General features: G+C 36.6%; 1 protein-coding gene across 6 annotated transcripts in view; it reads left to right on the forward strand.

Annotated features, from left to right (window-relative positions):
* Positions 1-27,384, forward strand: part of FNDC3A (fibronectin type III domain containing 3A) — a 241,095-nt gene that overhangs the window by 202,493 nt on the left and 11,218 nt on the right. For all 6 annotated transcript variants that reach the window (XM_036249591.1, XM_036249592.1, XM_036249593.1 and 3 more), the window contains 11 exons: positions 72-210; positions 738-806; positions 2,079-2,197; positions 3,967-4,072; positions 4,160-4,335; positions 5,680-5,793; positions 13,261-13,410; positions 13,514-13,797; positions 13,897-14,109; positions 17,190-17,356; positions 19,616-19,743. In XM_036249591.1, coding sequence (XP_036105484.1) covers positions 72-210; positions 738-806; positions 2,079-2,197; positions 3,967-4,072; positions 4,160-4,335; positions 5,680-5,793; positions 13,261-13,410; positions 13,514-13,797; positions 13,897-14,109; positions 17,190-17,356; positions 19,616-19,743 — 1,665 coding nt within the window. The remainder of the gene's footprint in view (positions 1-71; positions 211-737; positions 807-2,078; positions 2,198-3,966; positions 4,073-4,159; positions 4,336-5,679; positions 5,794-13,260; positions 13,411-13,513; positions 13,798-13,896; positions 14,110-17,189; positions 17,357-19,615; positions 19,744-27,384) is intronic.

Here is a 27,384-nt window from a genome sequence, read left to right on the forward strand (position 1 = left end):
CTTTGTTCATTAAGCCAATATCATTGGGTGTTAAACATTAATTATTTAATGTTTTTGTGTTCTCATCATAGGTTATTGCTTACAACTCAGAAGGTAAAAGTAATCCAAGTGAAATAGTAGAATTCACTACATGCCCTGATAAACCAGGAGTACCTGTAAAGCCTTCAGTTAAAGGAAAGATACATTCACACAGTTTTAAAGTAACTTGGGGTAAGATTTTATGCATATTTGTACATCGTTATTTTTATATTTGGTTAAAATGATTTGAATATTAAGATAATTTTAAAGATACTTAAGTATATATGTTAGCCCGAGCAAGTTTAATAGGAAATGTGAGAGTCGTTGTTTGAGGGTGTTTTTTATAGACAGCTATGTATTCACACATACTAAGTTCAGATTTGATACAGGAAGAACCTGGAATCCACTGTAGGACTATTAGCAGGGGCACCACTGTGTGAAATCAAAGATTGCTGAACTTGTAATTAATGTCGCCTGGTCATCCTGGCTCTCAGGAGAAATAAAAATTACTCATTTAAAACAAACATTTATTGAGCATGTGCTTATATACTACTTAATGCAAAAACAGTAGATTAATGAGATGCTGATACTAATAAAAAAAGAATTGCAGGTGATTTTTTTTTTAAGCAATCCTAGATTTGGTATTATGTTTATTAGGATTTTCTGTCATTTTAAACTGCATGTACTTTGCCTAATACCACTTTTGTTTCTTTGGATAGACCCACCAAAAGACAATGGAGGGGCAGCCATCAGTAAATATGTAGTGGAGATGGCAGAAGGTTCTAATGGTAAGAATAACTATTAAAAAATAATAGATTTATACCAGTCAGTCTGCTTCTGTTCTTCATGACTTCACTTTTTTTTGTTTTTTAATTTTTTATTTATTTTTTTGTTACAGATATTTCACCTTTTTTACCCCTTTGGCACCCCCCTCCCCACCCCACCCCCGCCCCGTCCCCAGCTTAGTTGTCCATGGCCATTGGTCATGCATACATGCATATAAGTTCTGTGGTTTATCTCTTCCCGCCCCCCATGACTTCACATTTTATATTATTGCTTTTCTTTCCTCTTGATTTTTTTTCCTTTGTTTGTAGCAGTTAGGATTTTGCCTGTTACAACCCACTGTAAGTTGTAATCTCCAGAAATATAGCAGATCAAATGTAAGACTGCTATACCCTAATATTATCACATTTACATTTTCACATATATAAATATATATATATATATGTTTTGTGTTTTTTTTGCATTGCTTAGGTCCAGTATACCTAAACTCTTCTAAAATTAGTTTAGACTTATACCCAGATGTATCAGAGAAAATTTATCTTAATGTACATTATACTAGTTCTTTTTGTTGCTGTTCTTACCCGAGGATCTTTTTTCTATTGTTTTTTAGAGAGAGTAGAAGGTTGGGGTGGGGGACATCCATGTGAGAGAGAGACATCAATTGGTTTTGCCTTCTACCCAGGCACTGGGGATCAAACCTGCAACACAGATACATGCCCTTAACCTGTAATTGAACCTGAAACCCTTCAGTGTACAGGCCAACGCTCTAACCACTGAGAAACACCAGCCAGGGCCATTATACTAGTTGTAGTAATGAATTTTATGCCTAGTGAACTTTATTCTTGAATGACACATTTAACAGCCTTTATTTTTTGAAATGACCTATTGCCTACAAAAAAATAAGGATGTCTTTTAATTAAGACTAAACTTCCTGTGGTATTGGGTGGTTCTTTCTACTCTTTGTGTGTTATAATGTTATTACTGGACCAGTAAACACATTTTAAATGCTTAATTAAAAGCAAATTATCAATCTAAGCCAAAGTCTGTACAGAGTTACAGAGATATTTCCCTTCAACAAAGCCATGCAAAATTTGTCTAGGAAGCTACACACATAAAGAAAATTAAATCATTTCCAGGAAACTCTAAACAAGCTTAAATTGTTTCTGACAAATTACATAAACACTTATTTAGTGAAGCTAGGATACCTGCCGTGTCCATGATACCAAAATGTTAAACATTACCTTGGAGCTGATTGAACATAATTCTTCACCTTACAGGAAACAAATGGGATATGATATACAGTGGAGCTACTAGGGAACATCTTTGTGATCGACTGAGCCCAGGCTGTTTCTATCGTTTACGAGTTTACTGCATCAGTGATGGAGGACAGAGTGCGGTAATATTTATTTATATAGAGATTTTTTTTTCAAGTTTGGTCAAATAAGATGAGATGACCAGATGCCACTTCAAATATTAAAATATATTTACACATGTATAAAAGTAATTTCTGTGACCCAGGTGGTTAGTATTTACAGTGACCAGAATATTCTAATAATAGTACTTAGTGCATAGTCTATATTCAGTGAATGTCTACTTTCTGTTTGTTGTGTAACTTTGGAAAAACAAATATATGAAAACGTTGCAGAAAATTTTATAAAGATATATTTTAGTATGTTGTTCAATAGCCATACCTAAAAAATAGAAATAAAATAACTGTAAACTCATTTACTGCTCCATAAATTATGTGTATCAGGACAAACCATAAAATGTCATTTACTACTTAATATTTACTAAATAAATATTAGAATACTTATTTCAGAAAAGTTGGTACTTATTTTTGTTACTAGAGACCCAATAACCAAATGAACTTAAAATGTGCTATTGACTATATATGAGACATATGTAATGTTCTGGAGAAGTATGGTTTTTTTATTTGTTTGTTTGTTTAATTGATCAGTGTGAGAGAGATACATTGCTCAGTTGCCTCCCATATGTGCCTGGACTAGTGATCAAACCCACAACCTAAGTTTGTGCCCTGACTGGGAATCAAACCCACAGCTTTCTTGTGCATGGGATGACGCTCACCCAATTTAGCCACTCTGGCCAGGGCTGGAGAAGTATGTTTTTGAATGGGAGTGATTTTTTTTTCTTTTTAAGGAATTTAACTAAGAATGGTTTCTTGGAGCATTCATAATTGTTATTATTTTTCAAATGTAATTTAATACAATAAAAATGCTTTTAAACATGAATTGTTGAAAATGCAAGTATTCTGAAACTGAGTCAAGTCCTGCCCAACAGGCTTGGGATCTAATTCCTTCATTTTATCTAATAAGAAAATCTTCCTGGATTAAAAAAAAAAAAAAAAAAAGTAACCACTACCTCCTTCCCCCCCCCCGCCCCCAAAAAAGGCTAGTTTTTAAAAATATTTTTTCTTTATTGATTTGAGAGAAAGAGGGAAGGAGAGAGGGAGAGATAGAAACATTGATGAGAGAGAATATCAATTGGCCGCCTCCTGCATGCCACTGGGTTTGTGTCAATGTTTTTAAGAAAATGTCTTTTAAAACTAAGAGACTTTTTAAAAAAAAATATCATAGAAGTTAACAGTAATACCAAACACCTGGAAAGATGACAAATACTTGGAAAAACTTACCTGATTTTAAAATTATTTTTAGGTGGAAAGGAAGAAGAAAAGAGCTTTTGGAAATAAATGAATTCAATAGGTTAAAAATACAGTATACATTAAAGTAGCCAAAATAGTCTAAACCTCCTGAAAACATGGCACATACTATTTACAGAATGTTAAAAAATCCTTCCTTATAAGAGATTTGTGGATCCATTTGGACAGGATTAAAAATAATGTCCATTAGGTATGGGGTTTTTTTTGTTTTTTTGTTTATGGAAAGAAGAAAAAGAAGAGTTTTTATTTTTTTATTTTTTTTGTAACTTTGTATATGGTATTCGTAGTGTCTTTATTTATCTATGTAAAATTTGAGTTTTAATGACTTGCTTTTATTAGTTTTGATTTTATTTAAAACTTTATTTTCAGTTGATAGTCAAGTACAGTTTCAAATTTGGTATAATCTTTGTGTTATTTTTCTTTAACAAAAGCAATCTGACTATTTAGTTTGGAGCATTTTTGTTTTGTTTTTGCTTTTGTTTTGGCAGGTATCTGAAACTTTACTTGTGCAGACTCCAGCTGTGCCTCCTGGCCCATGCCTCCCTCCCAGATTACAGGGTAGACCCAAAGCAAAAGAAATACAATTACGATGGGGTAATTTTCATTTTGGTAATAAATTATAATTAAGTTAATACTAAATATATTCCTCTCGTTAAGTTGCACAAATCTTTCCACCTTTAGGACCCCCACCGGTTGATGGTGGATCTCCCATTTCCTGCTATAGTGTGGAAATGTCTCCTGTAGAAAAAGATGAACCCAGAGAAGTTTACCAAGGTTCTGAAGTTGAATGTACAGTGAGCAACCTTCTTCCTGGAAAGACGTATAGCTTCAGACTGCACGCAGCTAACAAAATGGGGGTAGGAAGACCGTGATGACTGAATTAATAATCACAGTGTTGGTTCATGTAATATATATAATTAAACCCCTTGTTTGTGACTCCATATTTCACAATTTACAATTTTAAGCCTATACTGAGGCCAGTACATACCATTACTTAATTATTCTAGAACCTCTGTATTTTCAAATCCCATTTAAAATTTGTGACACTTTAGACTTGAACTGGGCTAAAATTTACCTTTCAGGTAGTGCTAATAGGGTTTCCTTATTAGTAAATTTAAGAGTAGAAACAAGATAAGGTGAAATATTTGTTTTTTGAGACTGCTATATGCAGCAGTTATTTTCCATTAGCAACTAATTGTGAATTTTTTTTTTTTTTTGCCTAAGGAAAAGAACTTTACGTTTTTAGCATTTCTGGTTTTGTGTGGATTTTTAAAAATATTGTCTAAATATCTGTACAAGTTCATAAAATGGACAAAATAGGTTCATTAGTCAGAGAAATTAAATATCGTGCCCATTCACAGAAACTAAGAAATGGTAGACATAAGCCTCAGGCTTAGGTTTGCTAGACTCCACTCAACTATGACATCCTCTCATCTCTCTGCATTAAAGCAGGTTCTCTAAGGTCAAAGCAGTGATTTCTTACCTCAATTGAGTAACACTTTGAATAATTTCTTTGAACTATTCTGTAATTGAAATTTCACAAAATTAAACTAAGCTTCTTTCTTCCCCTTTATTTAGGGTTTTAGTGAACTGTACTATATTTTATGTTCTCCAACTGAGTTCAGCATTTATATCTGTAACCTTATTTTTAAATTTCTTACATGTCAAATTTATATATTCTATTGGCAATTTGTACATTAGTCATTATCTTGTCAACCCTACAGGGCTGCAGTACATTGGGATTACAGCCTTTATACTAGTATCTTTAATCTGTATTTTTTGATTTGAAATAATTTGTCTAAATCATCTTAAGTAAATACCTGCTTTCTATATTTTCAAAGAATATACTTTTTAGACCCTTATACAGTTATTGTAAATTTTAAGATAGAATTTATGCCTACCATCTCTCACGCTTTTAATTGGTATCCATTTCTTCACTCCTCACATAATTTTTTCTGACTGATTCCACCTACCTAATTTTCTAATGCTGTGCCCTTCTTACAAATACAGTTCATGAAGGAATCAGGGACAGGAAAAGAAAGTATAATAAATAAAACTTGAAAATACCCCATATATTCACTTCCATGACCAATTAGTCTTGAAGGACAAGAATTATGCACTAAATTATCTGTGAATTTTTATGGAGAGCTATGCACTCAGTAGGTGAAAAATGGAAATGCTGCTTACATTTATTTTTCTAGTTTGGACCATTTTCAGAAAAATGTGATATTACTACAGCCCCTGGACCACCAGATCAGTGCAAACCCCCTCAAGTGACATGCAGATCTGCAACATGCGCACAAGTGAATTGGGAGGTATTGTAATTTCCATTGATTTGTATTTACTTTCTTAAACAATTAGAATAGTTTAAGATACTGTTTATATCCTCATCTAAGTGATACAAAGAGTAAGTCTCCCTAAATTCACATGGTAAAAAGCGAGGGTTTTTTTTTCTCTTTGAAGCATTTAAGTAAGGTAAATTTTCATTGCAGATATTTAGATTCTTGTTTATGATGTGCTTTGTGTTTTATCTAAGGTTTTGTCTCAGTTCTGAGATATTTAGCCATTGGCTAGCTTATTGTTCAGAACAAAGATTCATAGGAATTACTATAATACTTCTCATCTTTATTATTTCCATTGTATTTATTGTGTATAGTAATAATCATTAGTGATTATTATGTTTTCAGTTTCCCTTGAAATTTAACAAAGAAAATATCCTTTGATATTTTCCACCTTTTTTTTTTTTTTTTGCTTTATTGATTTTAGAGAGAGAGGAAGGGGGGGAGAGAGAGAGACAGAGAAACATCGATGAGACAGAACATCAGTTTGCTGCCTCCTGCATGCCCCCGACTGGAGATCAGGCCTGCAATATGGGCAAGTGCCCTGACCGGGAATCAAACCATCGACCTCTTGTTACATGGGTCGATGCTCAACCACTGAGCCACACCAGCCGGGCTCGACCTTTTTTTTTTTTTTAATCTTCATCTGAGGATATTTTTTCTATAGATTTTTAGAGACAGTAGAATGGAAAGAAGGGAGGAGAGAGAGAGAAACATCCATATGAGAGAGACACTTCAATTGGTTGCATCCTGCACTACCTTGACCAGAGCCAGGGATCAAACCTACAAGGTTTTGATCCTCAGGGCTACACTCTAACCACTGAGCAACACGAGTCACGGCTCACCTACCATTTTGTAGTACTTAATAGAATTATTGAGAAGTATATTTACCTTAAATTACTCTTTCTAAATTGATTAAGTCATATTTCTAATTGTAATTGAAAACAAAGTTATATTTTTTTGACCAATCTTAAATTCAGGTGGCCTTAATAAATAAAACTGTAATATTGAGCAGTCTTAATTCTGCTTAAACATTTTATTTTTATTAACTTATTTTTGTTACAGATGTTTCTACTTTTTCACCCATTGACACCCTCCTCCTGATCCCTCCCTCCCACCCACTCCTAACATTGTTGTCTATGTCCATTGGTTACACATACATGCATATAAGTTCTATAGTTTATTTCTTCCCTCCCCCACACCTCTTTCTTCTAAGATTTGTCAATCTGTACCCTACTTCTGTGTCTCTGGATCTATTTTGTTCTTCAGCTTGTATTGTTCATTATATTCCACAAATGAGTGAGATCATGTGATATTTGTCTTTCTCTGATTGGCTTATGCTTACCATAATACTCTCTAGAATCCTCCATGTCATCTCAAAGGATAGGAGATCTTTCTTTCTTACAGCTGTATAGTAATCCACTGTGTATATGTACCACAGTTTTTTTATCCACTCACGTATTGATGGACACTTGTGCCGTCTCCAGATCTTAGCAATTGTAAATAGTGCTACTAGGAACATATGGGTACTTATATTCTTTCTGATTGGTGTTTCAGTCTTCTTAGAGTATATTCCCAGAAGTGTAATCACTGGGTCAAATGGCAGTTCATTTTTAATTTTTTGAGGAAACACCATATTGTTTTCCATAGTGGCTGCACCTGTCTGCATTCCCACCAGCAGTGTACTAGAGTCCCCTTTTCTCCATACCCTGGCCAGCACTTGTTGTTTGATGATTTGTTGATGGCAGCCATTCTGGCAGGTATGAGGTGATACCTCATAGTCATTTTAATTTGCATCTCTCAGATGGTTAGTGACAATGAGCATTTTTTTATATATATCTTGTCCATTTGTATGTCCTGTCTGGAGAGGTGTCTATCTAGGTCCTCTGCCCATTTTTTATTTGAACCCTTTGTCTTCCTTTTGTTGAGTTGTATGAGTACACTATATATTTTGGAAACTAGCACCTTATCTGATGTATCATTGGCAGTTATGCTCTCCCATATAGTGAGTTCCCTTTCCATTTTGATGGTTGTTTCTTTTGCTGTGCAGAAGCTTTTTAGTTTGATGTAGTCCCATGTATTAATTTTTTTCTTTGTTTCTCTTGCCTTAGGCATTATATCAGTGAAAATTCTGCTGCATGTGATGTCTGAAATTTTGTTAAGTTATATTTAAGTCTTTTATCCATTTGAGTTTATTCTTGTGTATGGTGTAAGTTGGTGGTCTAGCTTCATTTTTTTTGCATGTAGCTGTCTAACACTATTTATTAAACAGGCTGTCTTTACTCCATTGTATGCTCTTGCCACCTTTGTCAAATATTAATTGAGCATAACGTCTTGAGTCTATTTCCGGGTTCTGTGTTCTGTTCCATTGATCTAGATGCCTGTTTTTGTGCCATTACCAGGCTGTTTTGATTACAGTGGCTTTTTAGTATAACCTGATATTTCGTATTGTGATCCCTCTTACTTTAGTTCTTCTTTTTCAATATTGCTGTTGCTATTAAGGGTCTTCTTTGGTTCCAAGTGAACTTTTGCAGTATTTATTCTAGTTCTGTGAAATATGTCGTTGGTATTTTAATGGGGATTGCATTCAATCTATAGATTGCTTTGGGTAGTATGAACATTTTAATGATGTTAATTTTTCTAATCCACGAACAAGGTATATGCTTCCACTTTTTTAAATATTCCTATAGTTTTCTGAGAATTGGTCCCTTACTCTTTTGGTTAAATTTATTCCTAGGTATCTAAGTATTGTTTGCTGCAATGGTAAATGGGATTTTTTTTTTTTAATTTCTCTTTCTGTGAGTTCATTAGTGGTATATAAGAATGCCATTGATTTCTTGAAGTTAATTTTATATTTTGCTACCTGCCAAATTTGTTTATTAAATCTAGTAGACTTTTGATGGAGTCCTTAGGGTTTTCTATGTACAATATCATGTCATCTGCAAATAATGACACTTTCGCTTCCTCCTGCCCAATCTGGATACCTTTTATTTTCCCTTCTTGTCTAATTGCTGTGGCTAATACTTCCAGTACTGTGTTAATTAACAGTGGCGAAAGTGGGCATCTCTGTCTTACTCCTGTTCTTAAGGGAAATGCTTTTAGTTTTGGCCCATTGAGTATGATGTAGGCTATAGATTTTTCATATATAGCCTTTATTATGTCAAGATATGATCTCTCTATTGCCACATTGCTGAGCGTTTTTATCAGTAATTGGTGCTGTATTATATCGAATGCTTTTTTGTGTCTATTGATATGATCATATGGTTTTTATCTTTCATTTTGTTTATGTGTTTTATCACATTTATTGTTTTGCAAATATTGTAGCAGCCTTGCATCCCTGAGATGAATCCCACTTGGTCATGGTGAATAATTTTTTTGATGTATTGCTGGATCTGATTTGCTAATATTTTATTAAGGAGTTGAGCATCTGTGTTCATCAGGGATATTGGCCTGTAGTTTTCTTTCTTTGTAGTATCTTTATCTGGTTTTGGAATTAGAATTATGCTGGCCTCATAAAATGAGTTTGGAAGTTTATCTTCTTGGATTTTTTGGAATACTTTGAGGAGAATGGGTGTTAGTTCTTTGAATGTTCGATAAAACTCCCTTGTGAAGCCTTCTGGGCCTGGGCTTTTGTTTACTGGGAGTTTCTTGATTACATCTTCAATTTCCTTGGTGGTTGTTATTGGTCTGTTTCCTTGGTTGTTGTTATTGGTCTGTTCAAGTTTTCTATCTCTTCCTGGTTCAGATTTTGGAGACTGTGTGTTTCTAGAAATTTGTCTGTTTTGCCTAGATTGTCCAATTTGTTGGCGTATAATTGTCCATAGTATTTTTTAGTGATCCTTTGTATTTCTGTTATGTCAGTTGTTACTTCTCTTTCATTTCTGATTTTATTTTGTTCCTCTCTTTTTGTTTCTTGGTGAGTCTGGCTAAGGATCCATCAATCTTGTTTATCCTTTTTAAGAACCATCTCTTTGTTTTATTGATCTCTTGAAGTGTTTTTTTTTTAGTTTTTATGTTTTTTATTACTGCTCTGACCTTTACTATTTATTTTCTTCTCTGTGCTCTAGGTTTTTCTTTTTGTTTAATTTCTAGTTCTTTAAGTTGTAGGGTTAGAAAGTCAATTAGGAATTTTTCTTGTTTCTTGAGGTTGGACTATAGTGCTATGAACTTCCCTCTCAGGACGGCTTTTGCTGCTTCCCATAAATTTTGAGTTGTTGTGTGTTCATTTTCATTGGTTTCCAGGAATTTTTTTATTTCTTCCTTGAGCTCCTTGGTAACCCATTTGTTGTTTAATAACATTCTATTTAGCCTCCATTTGTTTGAATGTTTTGCGTGTTTTTATTGTAATTGATTTCTAGTTCCATGCCATTGTGACCCGAGAAGATGCTTGATATGATTTCAGTCTTTCTGAACTTGTAGAGGCTTAGTTTGTGTCCTAACATGTGATCTGTCTTTGAGAATGTCCCATGTACACTTGAGAAGAATGTGAATTCTGCAGTTTTGGGGTGTAATTATCTGTAGATATCTATTAAATCCATTTGATCTAGTGCATCATTTAGAGTCTCTGTTTCCTTGTTCATTTTTTGTCTAGAGTATCTAGCCAGTGATGTCAGCGGGGTGTTGAAGTCCCCAGCTATGATTGTATAACTGTTGATTTCTCCTTTGAGGTCCTCCAGAAGTTTGTTAATTTATTTTGGTGGTCCTATGTTAGGTGCATATATGTTTACCAAGGTTATATCCTCCTGTTGGACAGATCCTTTTAATATTGTGTAGTGGCCTTTTTTGTCTCTATTTATGGCCTTTATTTCGAAATGTATTTTAACGAATATGAGTATTGCTTCCCCCACTTTTTTTCTTTTCTGTTTGCTTGTAAAAATTCTTTTCATCCCTTCACTTTCTACCCAGGTGGGTCTTTTGTTGTGAGGTGAGTCTCCTGTAAACAGTATGTATATGAGTCATGCTTTCTTATCCATTTCAGCTACTCTGTGTATTTTGATCAGAATGTTTATCCATTCACATTTAAGGTTATTTTTTTTTTTTTTATCCTCATCCGAGGACATTTTTTTGCATTTATCTTCAGATAGAGAGGTAGGAAGAAAGAGAGAGAAACATCAATGTGAGAGAGACACATGGAGTGGTTGCCACCCACACGACACCATCCAGGGCTGGGGACAAACTGCAACTGAGGTACGTGCCCTTAGCGGGAACCGAACCCGGGTCTCTCTGGTCCACAGGCTGATGCTCTAACTGCTAAACCAAACTGGCCAGGGCTAAAGTTATTATTGATATGTATTTATTTATTGCCATTTTTGTTTATTCTGGTTATGTTTCTCTTCCTATTTCTTCTGCTTATTGCAGCAGTCCTTTTAACATTTCTTGCAGTGCTGGTTTATTCCCTTAGCCTTTTTTTGTCTGGGAAGCTCGTTATTTCACCTTCTATTTTGAAGGATAGCCTTACTGGATAGAGTAGTCCTGGGTTCAGATCTTTGTTTTTCATTACATTGATTACTTCAAGCCATTCCCTTCTGGCCTGTCGTGTTTCTGTTAGAAATCAGCTGATAGCCTAATGGGATTTCCTTTGTCGGTAACCTGTTGCTTATCTCTTGCTGCCTTTGGGAGTCTCTATTTGCCTTTAATTTTTGGCATTTTAATTATTGTGTGTCTTGGTGTGGGTCTCTTTGGGTTCTTCACTTTGAGGCTCTCTGTGCTTCTTAGACTTGTATGCCATTTTCCTTCACCAAGGTAGGGAAGTTTTCACTATTTCTTTAAATATATTCTCTAACCCTTGCTCATTTTCTTCTTCTTCTGGCACTCCTATGATGTGGATATTTTTGTTTCATATTGTCCCACAGTTCTCTTTGGCTATCTTCCTGTTTTTTAATTGGTTTTTTCTTTTCGTTTTTCTGATTGGGTAACTTTTTTTTTTCTTTCTTTCACCCTGTCTTCTAATTCATTGATCCAGTCCTCAGCTTCCTTCACTCTGCTGGTTATTCCTTCCAGTGTGTTATTTCTGCTATGTCATTCTTCATTTCCAGTCGCTTGGTTTTCAATGTTTTTATATCTTTACTCATGCTTTAGAGCTCTTTACTCATGCTGTTGAGCTTTGTCATGATTATTACTCTAATCTCTCCCTCTGATATCTTGCTTAATTCTATGTCATTGATTTCCTCTCCTGCAGAATTATCTTGTTCTTTCACTTGGGATTTGTTTCTTTGTTTCACCATTTGGGCTGTCTCAGTGCGTTTTGGAGCCTGCCAAATTTTCCCTGTGGGTATTGGTGTTCCACTAGTTGTGGCTCCCTCTACTGGGTTTGCATGAGTGTGGGAGGATCCATGTTAAACACCACTGTCAAGTCTTACTTTCCTGGGTAGATTTGCAAGCCAAGGAAAGGTTCAGTTATCTTTTAGATTTTGACTGGAGGCTATTAGCCTCAGTTATTTGATGAGCCTAGATGTAGCCTGCAACTGAATGAAAAATCTCTCAGCTATAAGAGGATTTCCAGGGATGGATGGGGTACTTCCTGGCTAGCAGACTTTAGATGTTAATGAGCCTCAATTTGCATTTCTTTCTCCTGGCCTGGTGGTATTGAATTCCTATGGGAGGGGCCATTGCTTCTCCCTAGGGCTCTGGGAAAGGGCTCTTTGAGTAAGATCACTATTGTTCTGTGAGGGAGTGATTCAGTACAAGACTCCCGGTGCCTTTCCGTCCAGCTCTCAGCTCTCTCCTAAGCCAGGAGCCCCAGACTCTCTCCACACAGTGCCTGTACCGTCTGCCCTCCCTCTGCCGGAGCCCAAGGTGAGAGGCTGCAGCTTATTAGGTGCTTTTTAAAACCCCTGTTTTCTGCATGGGAAGTGCACACCACAAATACAGCTCTTACTGCTGTCCATGGGCTCCCAGCCCTCCCCCACACGTCTCTGCAATTTCTACCAGGCTCAATTTGGTGTCCTCTCTCTGTCCTTTGTTGTACTGGCTCTCTTCCAGCTGCTCTTCAGTTGTTTTTTCCCAATGTTTTGTCTTTATTTTAACTGTAATTCCAGTTTGGTCCTGGGAGATGATCTGTGTAGCTTCCATTCACTCTGCCACCATCCTCTCTACTTCTCTGCTTAAACATCTTTAAAAAATACCAAGGCTCCCTGGCCAGTTTGGCTCAGCGGTTAGAGTATCGGCCCGCGGACCCGAGAGTCCTGCTAAGGGCATGTACCTAGGTTGCAATTTGTCCCCGGCCCCAGGTGGGGTCATGTGTGTGGCAACCATTTGATTTGTCTCTCACATCAATGTGTGTGTCTGTCTCTTCCTTATTCTCTCCTTCTTGCTCTAGCTGAAGAAAAAAAAAATTCAAAAGCAATCCAGTTTTTTATATGTTTGGGTAAAGAACATTCCTGCCCAAAAACTATTCAGTCAGTGTCAAAATTTTAAGACTTTTTTCTCTTTCTTAATTTAAAGGTCCCTCTGAGTAATGGAACTGATGTCACTGAATATCGATTGGAGTGGGGAGGAGTTGAAGGAAGTATGCAGATATGTTACTGTGGGCCTGGTCTCAGTTACGAATTAAAAGGACTTTTACCAGCAACCACCTATTATTGCAGAGTCCAGGTAAAGGCAATGAGGGCCTTGTCACTTCACTTACTCTATCCAGGGTTTTATGAACATTTTCATGGCCATGTCTTTGTTAACTATGGGCTCTGTTAATTTGTAGGCTCTGAGTATTGTGGGTGCAGGCCCTTTCAGTGAAGTCGTAGCCTGTGTGACTCCACCATCTGTTCCTGCTATTGTAACTTGTCTTCAAGAAATAAGTGATGATGACATAGAAAATCCTGATTATTCACCTTCTACATGCCTTGCAATAAGCTGGGAAAAGCCTTGTGACCATGGTTCAGAAATTCTTGCCTACAGCATAGACTTTGGAGATAAACAGCCCTTAACAGTAGGAAAGGTTACAAGCTATATTATAGACAATTTACAACCAGATACAACATACAGGTATACTATATATATAACTATGTTAACTTTGCCTAGATCAGAGAGACACTTTAAATAGAATAATCATAAACCAAACTTGTTTTTTCCTGTGGCACTTAGAATACGAATTCAAGCCTTGAATAGCCTTGGAGCTGGTCCTTTCAGCCACATGATAAAATTAAAAACTAAGCCCCTTCCTCCTGATCCACCTCGTCTGGAATGTGTTGCCTTCAGCCACCAGAACCTTAAGCTGAAATGGGGAGAAGGAACCCCAAAGATACTGTCAACAGATTCTATTCAGTACCACCTTCAGATGGAGGATAAAAATGGAAGGTAGGTGTTTTTCATTCCTTCTTTATGTAATTTCTTGGGTCTTGAGTATATAAATTTTTTATAAACAGAACAGAGAATTTCCATAAGAATTTTTAAGTATGCTGTTTTTGAAGCATTAGAAGACATGCCTTGGCCAGTTTGTCTCAGCAGTTATAGCATCAGCCTGTGGACCAAAGGGTCTTGGGTTCGATTCTCAGTCAAGCTCATGTATCTGCATTTCAAATTCAATCCCCAGCCCTGGTCAGGGTCGTGCAGGAAGTAACCAATAGATGTGTCTCTCTCATATCAATGTTTCTCTCTCTCTCTTCCACTCTGTGTTTTAAAAAATCAATGGAAAAATAGGTGAAGATTAACAAAAAGAAGACAAAGATACAATGAAGATTTTCTGGTTTTAACTTGTAAGTGGGATGCCAGAAGAGAAAAAATTAAATGGTCTGTTCTTTGGCTCACTTCTTTAACCCAGCAATTTCAACCTTTTTCATCTCATGGCACACACAAACTAATTACTAAAATTCTGCAGCACACCAAAAAATACATTCTATTTTTTGCCAGTCTCCCAAAAAAAAAATAGTAGGTATAATTTTGATTCATTCACACTGGGCACCTATTGTTGTGTTGGCTGTTGTCATTTTTTTATTTGACAATCTAAGGGAAAAGAGGTCAGTGCCCCAACTAAATAGTAAGGTATTGCAAGTTTTAAAAATTCTTCTGGGCCCAGCGAGTGTGGCTTAGTGGATTGAGCATTGTCCCATGGACTGAGAGGTCCTGTTTGATTCTCGATCAGGGCATATGCCCAGGTTGCAGGCTTGATCCCTGGTGAGGGATGTGTAAGAGGCAGCCGATGGGTGTTTCTCTCTCACATCAGTGTTCTATTTCTCTCTCTCCCTTCCTCTCTCTCTAAAAAAAAATTCTTGCCAGGACACCAGTTGAAAATCACTGCTCTAACCCTTTACTCTCTTCATGCTAGTAAAAAAACATAATCTCTGCTAACTGTTGAATGCTTATTTCCAGCAAGAGGCAATTTTTACAGTAAATGATTGATTGACTTAAGGCCTCAGATTCTTGAGGGCAGACAGGGATTATGTCTTACTCTCCTCTGTACCCGTCACAAGGCCTGCACACTAAATGAATACCTTTCAGTCCCTCACTGTCAGACTCTGTGATTAATTATCTGGTACCCTTACTACTCAGCTGTTTATCTATGCTGCCATCCTTTACATTCTTATTACATTCATGCCATATATTACCCCACTAAATTCATGCATTTGAATTACAATGTTACTCAAAATATTTGTAATATACATTCTTCAAATGCTAACCTTGGGCTGTTAATTGACAGTATATCCCATATAACTAATGCCATGTACCCTTCACAGCAGTTACTGTTCTAATATTTCAAAAATCTGAATTTTACTTATCTACTTTTCAGTCCGTTTATTATAAACAATTTGTATATCTGATGGATTCAGAGTACTAGTAACAGTTTTTCCCAAGGCTACTTTGTGTTTTCTGTTGGGTTTCTATCTTAGCCATGTATTCATTAACGTAATATTTATTTATGGTAAATGTACTCTATCAGAAATACTTACATTTTTAGAAGACACATGGAATTAAACATACTTTATCACCAGTCAGAGCATTACACAGAGCAAACGATATTGATCATTTTCTGAAATCTGTGCCTCTATGAATGTTACCCTTTGTTCTTGGCAGAGTTTTATGTACTCTTTCTCTTTACCTCTAGGAGGTTCTTTATTTTGCCACAGGGTTTTGGTATAGCCATTTATCTTTAATATATATTGTTGTAGTTGGGTGAATTCATTCTTTAATTCATCCCTTTTCTAGCATTTACAGTTAGGGTAGTGCAAGAAGATTTACTGCACTAAACATGTCTAATAAGTATTTATTTGAAAGATAAAGATTCTGTTAAATATAGTTTATACTGTAATCTGTATTCTATTATTGAAATTCACAATTAGTATTTAGCTGGTACCCATAGGATTGTTATAGAGTATAGCTAGTGGCCTGTGACTGTGAAAAATAAATTAAAATGTTTTATGATATTTTGAATTTACCATATAAATTTAATAAACCAATAGAATATCTGTAGTTACTTGCCTTTTATTTACACTTGCTGTTGGATAGTGTCAAAATGCTACCTCGGTTGTTCCCGGGCCACAGGTTTTGTCATTGTTCAGCTTTTTCAACAGTGGTTTTACCACTGGATTTTTTTCTTAGTATTTTTTTTTTTATTATAGGAGATTATTATATGAGATTAAAAAGGCAAGGCTTAGTCAATTATTACTTTGGAAATACTGTTACTTCAGATCATTAAATATTTCATTTTTAACCTGACTACAGTTTTCAGACTATTAGAACTATATGAGCATTTATTATTCATTCTCCAACTTCCAAAAATTTAAACAACAGTCAATCAAAATATTGGGGAACATTTAACATATATTATGTTAAACTTCCCATCAAACAGTTTGAGTGGATAATTTATGGGAAAGTATATAGTATTTCATACTGCTATGTAAATCTGTAGAAAACATCACCAAATCAACTAAAATTATGCCTGAGAATTGAGAGTTATCTTTTTCATGTGAAAAATTAGATGCCTGTGACTCCAGTTAGAAATAATTTATAATGAAAATTATGGTGTTCTGAGCATCTTTAAAAATGTGTACATTAAAACACAGCAATCAAAAGCCTGAAAAGAAACAGTTACCATGGTTGGACATGAAATTTTGTAAAATTTAGTACATTTTTAGTACTTTTTAAACATAAAGTAGTCGCCCTGGCCAGTTTGGCTCAGCGGTTAGAGTGTCGGCCTGCGGTCCGGAGAGACCTGGGTTCGGTTTGCAGTTTGTCCCTGGCCCTGGTTGGTCGTGCGGGTGGCAGCCACTCGATGTGTCCCTTCACATCGATGTTTCTCTCTCTCTCTCTCCCTTCCTCTCTCTCCCTCCCACTCTATCTGTACAAAAAATGGAAAAATATCCTTGGGTGAGGATAAAAAAATAATAATAATAAACATAAAGTAGTCAAGGATTATTTTTAATGAATCATTTCCATTTTAGGTTTGTATCCTTATACAGAGGTCCATGTCACACATACAAAGTACAAAGACTTAATGAGTCAACATCCTATAAATTCTGTATTCAAGCTTGTAATGAAGCAGGGGAAGGTCCTCTCTCCCAAGAATATATTTTCACTACTCCAAAATCTGTCCCAGCTGCCTTGAAAGGTAAGTTATACATCCTCAAGTTATTTTCTTGAATAATAAATTATTTCTAAATGCATTTTTATCAGGTGCTTTATGTACTATTGTTAAAATTTATCATCCAGTATATGTCCAATGTTTAAATTATAAGAAAGAAATTTGATAGACAAGCCTACCTACTAGTAATTTAACTCAATCATAAAAGCTGTTTTATCTGGCCCATTGATACTCAGACAAGTACTGGTTTTCTTTTTAGTAATCTAACGTTTAAATAGTAAATTGAGCACTGGCCAGTGTGGCTTAGTTGGTTAAGTGTCATCCCATGCACTGAAAGGTCGCTGGTTCAAGGTTTGATCTTTGGTCAGGAGGCAACTGATTGATGTTTCTCTCTCTCATAGATGTTTCTCTCTCTTTCTCTCAAAATCAATAAAAACATATATATTTTTTAAATACTAAATTGAGCCCTGGCTGGTTTGACTCAACGGTTAGAGCACCAGCCCGAGGACCAAAGGGTCTCAGGTTCGATTCCCTGTCAAGGGCATATGTACCCTAGGTTTGCAGGTTCGATCCTGGTTGGGGTCATGCGGGAGGTGACCAGTCATTGTGTCTCTTTCACATCAATGTTTCTCTCTCTCTCTCTTTCTCTTTCTCTGTGTCTCCCCCTCTCTCCCTCCCTTTCACTCTATCTGAAACATCAATGGTGAGAATTAACAATAAATAAATAAATGAGCCTGGCCAGTGTGGATCAGTACCTGGGTTACAGCTCAACCCCCAGTAGGGGGCATGCAGGAGGTAGCTGATTGATGTCTCTCACATTGATGTTGAGCTCTCTCTCGCTCTTTCTCCCTTCCTCCCTCTCTCTAAAAAAATCAATAAAAACATTTAAAAAAATAATAATAAATAAGCCCTGGCTAGTTTGGCTCAGCAGTTAGAGCATTGGCCTGTGGTCTGGAGAGACCCGGGCTCGGTTCCCATTAAGGGCACGTACCTCAGTTGCAGTTTGTCCCTGGCCCTGATTGGGTCGTGTGGGTGGCAACCACTCGATGTGTCCCTTTCACGTCGATGTTTCTCTCTCTCTCTCCTCTCTCTCTCTCTCTCACCCCCTCCCTCCCATTCTATCTGAACAAAATATCGAAAAATGTCCTCGGGTGAGGATAAAAAAAAATAATAATAATAAATAAATAAATAAATAAATAATACTAAATTGAATAGATAAGTTGGTTATCTAATAGGGCCATTAGCTGTTTCTGCTATTGTTACTTAAAGGGAAAACACAAATTCTGCTTGTTTTGAATCATTGTTATTTCATTCATTTGGATTTCAGGGAGAGAGCCAGATTTGTCTGTTAAGCAAAATATAAATTCTTAGTTGACTTTAATTTTTAAATCAAATTTACACATATATACACACAGTTATATTTATACTTAATTTCAGAGGAGTTATTTTAAAGTGACTGCAGCAAGATTGTACCTTGTGCATTTTGCCAAAAACACTAAAATTCCTCACACTTTGAGGACAAATCACAAAGATTTCTAATACATTGTCCTGGATCGTGTACTTGAATATACCACTTGTTAAGCAGATCCATAGTTAACAGGACTAATTTTGAATAGTGTTTCTAATAATGTTGACAGAGTTCCACTGAGCCATTTTTCTGTTCTTTCATCCAGTTTAATGTCTCTTAACCTTAAAAAGATTGCTGACTTTAACCCCTTTTGTACCCCACTATCAAGTGAAACAGTCTTATGTGGTCAGATAACTAGGGATAGCTTTCAACTCATCCTCTTAGGAGATTAAATTATGAATTTCATGTTCTAGTGGTGCTCTTAAAAGTACCATTGTGCCCTGGCTGGTTTGGCTCAGCAGTTAGAGAATCAGCTCACAGACCAAAGGGCCGTGGGTTTAATTCCTGCTCAGGAGCATGTACCTGGGTTGCAGGTTCTATCCCAGTCCCCAGTTGGAGTTGTTTGGGAGGCAACCAATTGGGAGGCATCTCTCCCACATTGATGTTTATCTCTCTCTCCCTCCCTCCCTTCCACTCTCTAAGAATCAATGGAAAAATATCATCAAATGAGAATTAACAACAAAATTAAGTACCATAGTAATTGTTTTTGAACTGCCATATACCCTTCTATTGGCTTTTTACCTCAATAAAATAGTGCTTAAAGTTAATAATTGAGGTTTAAAGTTTTGTTGATTTTAAATATAACAGGTGTCTGTGTGATGTTCCAAGTAAAAATTAAGTAGAACAGATCTGATTTTTTATGTTTTTGTTCTCTATAGCCCCCAAAATAGAGAAAGTAAATGATCACATTTGTGAAATTACATGGGAGTGTTTACAACCAATGAAAGGTGATCCAGTTATTTATAGTCTTCAAGTTATGGTGGGAAAAGATTCCGAATTCAAACAGGTATGTGCCAAGATATAATTCTGTGGCTATATGTTTTTACCTTTCTCGGTTTGATAAATTTATCAATGCAAGATTTGACCATCTATATCTTTCTAATTCAAAAACATTTGTTCAACTCAGATACAGAGAACAAATTTATAGTTGCCAGATTATGGGTTGGGGGTAAAAAAGGTAAAGGAATTAGGAAGTACAAATTGACACTTACAAAAATAGTCACAGGATATAAAGTACACCATAGAGAATAGTCAATAATATTGTAATAACTACGTATGGTGTCAGGTACCAGATTTATCAGGGTGAGCCCTTCACAAGTTTTATTAACGTCTAAATCAGTACACCTTGAAACTACTATAATGTTGCATGTCAAGTGTAATTGAAGAAAAAATGTGTTCAGTACTTACAATGTTCCAAATATTAGTAACTATACAGTATCTCAGGATGTAAAACTACACAGATTCTTCATTAATTTGACAAGTAAAACACATCAGTATATCATATGTTAGATAGTGATAATTGCAGTGGAGAAAAAGCAAAACTGGGTAAAAGGAATAGGGAGTACTGGAGGGGTGGTCAGTCAGCTAGTGTTATTTTATACAGAGAGTCAGATGACATTTGAACAGAGACCTAAATGAAGTAAATACGGGAAGAAGAGTGTTCCAAAAAGAGAAAACAAGGTGCAAAGGCCCTCAGGCAGGATTATGATTGTTAAATTTAATGAACAACAAGGAGGCCAGTATGTCTAGGGCAATGTGAGCAAGGGAAAGAATGATAAATGAAGTCAGGTGATTAATGGTGGTCTTGGTGTCTAGAGGGGCATCCATGAGTGGTGTCAATGTCACGTAGGGCATTATAGGCCATAACATACTGTGACTTATCCTCCCATGTAAAAAGAGAAGCCAATAGAGGATTTGGACTAGAGTTGTCACATGATCAGAAACAAGGTCCTTTTGGCTAGAGTGGGACAAATACAGAAGCAGAGAGACTATTAAGGAAGTTTTAATAACAGTAGTCATAATTATAATGCAGTGTTGTAAATATGACAAGACACACGGTTATTGTGGAAGCCTAGAAGAAGTATCAACTTCCTGGCCAAGAAATTTCAAATATAAAGAACTTCTGTGCAACTCAAAAGCCTGATTTCTATATTTCATGTGATTTTACATTTTTTGCTTGATTTTGAGGGCTTCTAAGCTGGGTTGTTTTGATTTTGGTATCTCATCTTGTTTTATTTTTTTCCCATTAGAAAACCCATCATTCATCTTTATTTCAGTCTTATAACTATTAATAATAGAATATATTCCAATAAAGATACATTTTTTTCTTTCAAATTTTGTTAAGAATGGAAGTGTAATTTCTTAACTGAAATTACAGAAGGCCCCAGAGAGTCATATTAAATTTGGCATGTGATTGTTTTTCTTTATTAAGCCATCTGCAAATTGACATAATTAAATTTGAATATAATTTATAGATAAGCAGGTTTCTTTCCAAGGAGGAAGCAATATTAATATTGAAGAATATGTAATTACATTACATGTTTAAAGGAAATAGGGACCCACATTTGAGTAGCATATGAATTTTAATAAACATATCATTGCATAAAGAGGAATGCTGATTCTAGTTTAACTTAAAAAAGTTAAACCCTATCATCACTTTTACTTACTTTAGATTGTAAGTACACAGTAAAACTTAAAATAACTAATTTCTGTACAACATCATCTTACGTATGCTCATGTAAATCTCCTAAATGGTTATACCATTTTATTTTATTGTCAAGTTATATGTCAAAAGTTTAAAAGTCTTTTTTTTATTATTAATTTATTTCTGTTTAGATGTTTCTTCTTTTTCCCCCATTGACACCCTTCTCATGATCGATCCCTCCCACCCCCGGCATTGTTGTCTGTGTCCATTGGTTACACATATATGCATATAATTTCTTTCTTTCTTTGGCTTATTTCGCTTAGCATAATACTCTCCAGGTCCCTCCATGTCGTCTCAAGGGATAAGAGATCTATCTTTCTTACAGCTGCATAGTATTCCATTGTGTACATGTACCACAGCTTATTTATCCACTCTTCTATTGATGAACACTTGGGCTGTTTCCAGATCTTAGAGATTGTAAATAGTGCTGCTTATGAACATAGGGGTACATATATTCTTTCTGATTGGTGTTTCAGGCTTCTTAGAATATATTCCTAGAAGTGGGATCACTGGGTCAAATGGTAGTTCCATTTTTAATTTTTTGAGGAAACACCGCACATATTGTTTTCCATAGTGGCTGCACCAGTCTGCATTCCCACCAGCAGTGTACTACAGTCCCCTTTTCTCCACACCCTGGCCAGCACCTGTTGTGTGATGATTTGTTGATGGCAGCCATTCTGATTATTTTAATTTGCATCTCTCTGATGGTTAGTGATATTAAGCATTTTTTCATATGTCTCCTGGCCATTTTAATGTCCTGTTTGGAGAAGTGTCCATTTAGATCCTCTGGCCATTTTTTAATTGGACCCTTTGTCTTCCTTTTGTTGAGTTGTATGAGTACTCTATATATTCTGGAGATTAACGCCTTATCTGATGTATTGTTGGCAATTGTGCTCTCCCATATAGTGGGTTCCCTTTCCATTTTGATGGTTGTTTTTTTTGTTGTGCAGAAGCTTTTTAGTTTGATGTAGTCACATGTATTAAGTTTTTCCTTTGTTTTGCTTGCCTTAGGCATTATATTAGTGAAAATTCTGCTGTGTGTGATGTCTGAAATTTTGCTGCCTACATTTTCTTCTAGTATTTTTATGGATTCACAAATCACATTTAAGTCTTTAATCCATTTTGAGTTTATTCATGTGTATAGTGTAAATTGATGGGATAGCTTCATTTTTTTGCATGTAGCTGTCCAATTTTCCCAGCACCCTTTATTAAACAGGCTGTCTCTACTTTATTGTACGCTCTTGGCACTTTTGTTAAATATTAATTGAGCATATTGCCTTGGGTCCATTTCTGGGTTCTCTGTTCTTGTGCCAGTACTAGGCTGTTTTGATTACTATGGCTTTGTAGTATAACCTGATATCTGGTATTGTGATCCCTTCTACTTTGTTCTTCTTTTTCAAGATTGCTGTGGCTATTCAGGGTCTTCTTTCATTCTATATAAACTTTTTGAGTATTTGGTCTAGTTCCATGAAATATGTCATTGGTATTTTAATAGGGATTGCATTGAATCTATAGGTTGCTTTAGGTAGTATGGACATTTTAATGATGTTCTTCTAATCTGTGAAACAGGTATATGCTTCCACTTTTTTATGTCTTCCTCTGTTTTCTTTTTCAATGTCGTGTAGTTTCAATGTCCTGAGAACAGGTCCCTTACTTCTTTGGTTAAGTTTATTCCTAGGTATCTTATATTTTTTGCTGCAATGGTAAGTGGGATTTTTATTTTTAGTTTTTCTTTCTGTGAGTTCATTATTGGTGTATAAGAATACCATGGATTTTTTTTTAACTTATCTTTATTGTTGAATGTATTACAGATGTCCCTCCTTTTTTATCCCCTTGATCCTTTCTTCCCCACTCCCTATTCCCACGCCTTCCTCCCTTCCCCACACTATTGTCTGTGTCTGCTGGTTATGCATATATGCATACTAGTTCTTTGGTTTCTCTCTTCCTGCCCCACCTCCTCCCTTCCTTTTGAGGTTCCATAGTCTAACAACCAATTTGTACTTCTTAATCCTTTCATCTTTTTCATTCAACTCCCCTCCCATCTGGCAACCAACAAAAAGTTCTCTGTATCTATGAGTCTGTTTTTGTTCTGCTTGTTCATTTTGTTTATAGATTCAATTGTTGATAGATATGTATTTATTGCCATTTCATATTTCATATTTTTTTATCTTCTTCTTCTTCTTCAAGAAGACCCGTCAACATTTCATATGATAATAGTTTGGTAGTGATGAACTCCTTTAGCTTTTCCTTGTCTGGGAAACTTCATATGGCTATCAATTCTGAATGATAGCTTTGCAGGATAGAGTAATCTTGGTTGTACATCCTTGCTTTTCATCCCTTTAAATATTTCTTGCCACTCCCTTCCAGCCTGCCAAGTTTCTTTTTAAAAATCGGCTGACAGCCTTATGGGACTGCTGTTGTAGGTAACTAACTGCTTTTCTCTTGCTGCTTTTAAGATTCTCTCTCTGTCTTTAACCTTTTGCATTTTGATGATGATGTGTCTTGGTGTGGACATCTTTAGGTTCATCTTGTTTGGAACTCTCTGTGCTTCCTGAACTTCTATGTCTGTTTCCTTCACCAAGTTAGGGAAGTTTTCTGCCATTATTTTTTAAAATAGGTTTTCAGATTTTTGCCTTCTCTCTCTTCCATGATACAAATGTTGGTATGCTTAAAGTTGTCCCAGAGGGTCCTTATACTATCCTCATTTTTTTTTTATTCTGTTTTCTTTTTGCTGTTCTGATTGGGTGTTTTGTTTCCTTATGTTCCAAACCGATGGTTTGCTTCTTGGCTTCACCTACTCTACTATTGATTCCCTGTAAATTATTATTTTAGTTAGTGTGTCCTTCATTTCTGACTGATCCTTTATTATGCTCTTGAGGTCCTCACTAAGTTCCTTGAAATTCTCACTAAGTTCATTGAGCATTCTTATCAACAGTGTTTTGAACTCTGCATCTATTATAGATTGCTTATCTCCATTTCTTTTAGTTCTTTTCCTGGAGTTTTGTTCTGTTCTTTCATTTGGGACATGTTTGTTTGTCTCCTCATTTTGGCTGCCTCCCTGTGTTTGTTTCTATGTATTAAGTAGAGTTGCTATGTCCCTTAGGCTTCCTAGGGTGGCCTGTTGGTAGTAGGTGTCCTGTAGGGTCCAGTGGTACAGCCTCCCTGGTCACCCAGCTGGGCCCTTGAGATACACTCCTTGTGTGGACTTTATACCCTTTTTTGGTAATTGAATCTTGATTGCTGTTGGCAAGTCAATGGGAGGGATTTACTCAGGTTGATCAGCTGCAAGTACTGGCTATGACCACTAACCACCGACCTCTGACTGCCTTGGAGGATCAACTGTGTAGAGGCCCACCACACAGAGCAAGACTCACTTCAGCAGAGCTCTGGTACCCACTAAATCCATTCATTGAGTGTGTCACTTGTGGAGGTGGTTGGGTGGTGGTGCTTCAACGTGATCTGAAGCTGTCCACTGGATGTACTCATTCTGGGCAAGATCAGCCACTGCCTATGTTCTGCCTGGGGCCATGAGGCATAAGCTACAAAGCAATCTGCTGATGGCTGCTTCTTCTGCTGGGCTTGGAGATGCCCAGGCAAAACCAAGCTGTGAACCAAGGCTGGCTGCTTCTAATACCAGGCCTAGGGCCATTTAACAAGAGGTATGGGGCTTGCTGTAGCCAGATGCTGCTGGTTTGAGAGAGTTTAGGAAAATCTAAAGCAGGAGCCAAAACAGGCCAATCCTATGGTAAAGTCACTGGAAACAGTTTGGGTGGGCCCGAAAGTTGCGTGGGACAGGGAATCATCAGGGCGTGGCAAACAGTGTGAGCCAAGTCGCTGGAGGCCCAGATATGGCGCCTGTCTGCCAGCCTTGTTGGGGAAGGGCTCACCAAAGGAACAATGGCCTCCGCCAACACAGCTGTCCAGAAAAAACCTGCCTATCCAACCTTCGCCCTGATGCCAGACAACTCAGTTCTACCTTGTATGTCTCTGGTGCCTTTCAAGCTGCCTTCCCTTTGTGCTGGATCTCAGAGGGTGCTGGTCCAAGTAAGTCCATGTACAGGCCCTTTAAGAAGAACTGCCTCGGGCTCCAGCAGCCTCAGCCTCTGTCAGCCTCAGTTCCGGCTGGATTTTACAGCCAGAAGTTATGGGACTTCTCTTCCTGGCACAGAAACTCTAAGCTGGGTGCCTGGTGTGGGATGGAACCCCTCGCTCCTCAGGGAGGTCCTTCACAGCCGAGGTATCCTGATTTTTATTCCGGTCTGCGCCTCTGCCCCTCCTACCAGTTTCGGTGTGGCTTTTTTAATCTCATAGTTGTAGGACTTCCATTCAGTTCGATTTCAGGCGGTTCTGAATGATGGTTGTTCTGTAGTTTAGTTGTAATTTTGATGTCCATTGATTTCTTCATGTTAATTTTGTATCCTGCTACTTCGCCAAATTCCTTTATTAGCTCTAGTAGATTTTTGATGGAGTCTTGAGGGTTTTTTATGTACAATATCATATCATCTTCGAATAATGACAGTTTCACTTCTTTCCAATTTGGATGCCTTTTATTTTTTTCTTCATGTCTAATTACTGTGGCTAAGACTTCCAGAACTATGTTAAATAAGAGTGGCGAAAGTGGGCATCCCTGTTTTGTTCCTGTTCTTAAGGGAAATGCTTTCAGTTTTTGCCCATTGAGTATGATGTTGGCTATAGGTTTTTCATAGATGGTCTTTATTATGCCAAGATATGGTCTCTCGCCTGGCTGGTTTGGCTCAGCAGCGAGAGTGTCGGCCCACAGAGAGACCCGGGTTCGGTTCCCACTAAGGGCACGTACTTCAGTTGCAGTTTGTCTCCAGCTCTGGTTGGGGTCGTGTGGGTGGCAGCCAGCTGACGTGTCTCTCTCACATCAATGTTTCTCTCTCTCTTCCTCTCACTCTCCTTCCCCGTCTATCTGAAGATGAATGCAAAAATGCCCTTGGGTGAGGAGAATAAAAAAAGATATGGTCTCTCTATTCCCAATAGCTGAGTGTTTTTATCAGAAATGAGTACTGAATTTTGTTGAATGCTTTTTGAGTATCTATTGATATGATTATATGGTTTTTATCTTTCATTTTGTTTATGTGGTATATCACATTTATTGATATGTGAATATTGTGCCAGCCTTGCATCCCTGGAATGAATCCCACTTGATCATGGTGAATACTTTTTTTGATGTATTGCTGGATCCAATTTGCTAATATTCTGTTAAGAATTTTGGCATCTATGTTCATCAGGGATGGTGGCTTGTAGTTTTCTTTCTTTGTAGTGTCTTTATCTGGTTTTGGAATTAGAATAAAGCTCACCTCATAAAATGAGCTTGGAAGTCTTCCTTCTTCTTGGGTTTTTTTTTAATACTTTTAATGTTTGGTAAAACTCCCCCGTGAAGCCATCCAGACCTGGGCTTTTGTTTGATGGGAGTGTCTTGATCACATTTTTAATTTCCTTTGTTGTTATTGGTTTAAGTTTTCTATCTCTTCCCGGTTCAGTTTTGAGAGACTGTGTGTTTCGAAAAATATGTCCAATTTGCGTAGATTTTCCAATTAGTTGGCATATAGTTGTTCATAGTATTTGTTAACAATCCTTTGTATTTCTGTGGTATTATTTGTTACTTCTCCTCTTTTGTTTCTGATTTTGTTTATTTGGGTCTTCTCTTTTTGTTTCTAGATGAGTCTGGCTAAGGGTCCATTAATCTTGTCTGTCTTTTCAAAGAACCTGCTCTTTTAATTTGTTTTTGTTTGTTTGTTTTTTAGTTTCTATCTCGTTTGTTTCTGCTTGGACCTTTACTTTTTATTTCTTTCCTTCTACTTGCTCTGGATTTTTCTTTTTGTTTACTTTCTAGTTCTTTTAAGTTGTGTGGTTAGAAAGTCAATTAGGAATTTTTCTTATTTCTTGAGGTAGGCCTGTAGTGCTATGAACTTCCCT

This window comes from Molossus molossus, unplaced genomic scaffold, assembly GCF_014108415.1.
Source record: "Molossus molossus isolate mMolMol1 unplaced genomic scaffold, mMolMol1.p scaffold_m16_p_9, whole genome shotgun sequence".
Lineage (NCBI taxonomy): Eukaryota > Metazoa > Chordata > Mammalia > Chiroptera > Molossidae > Molossus > Molossus molossus.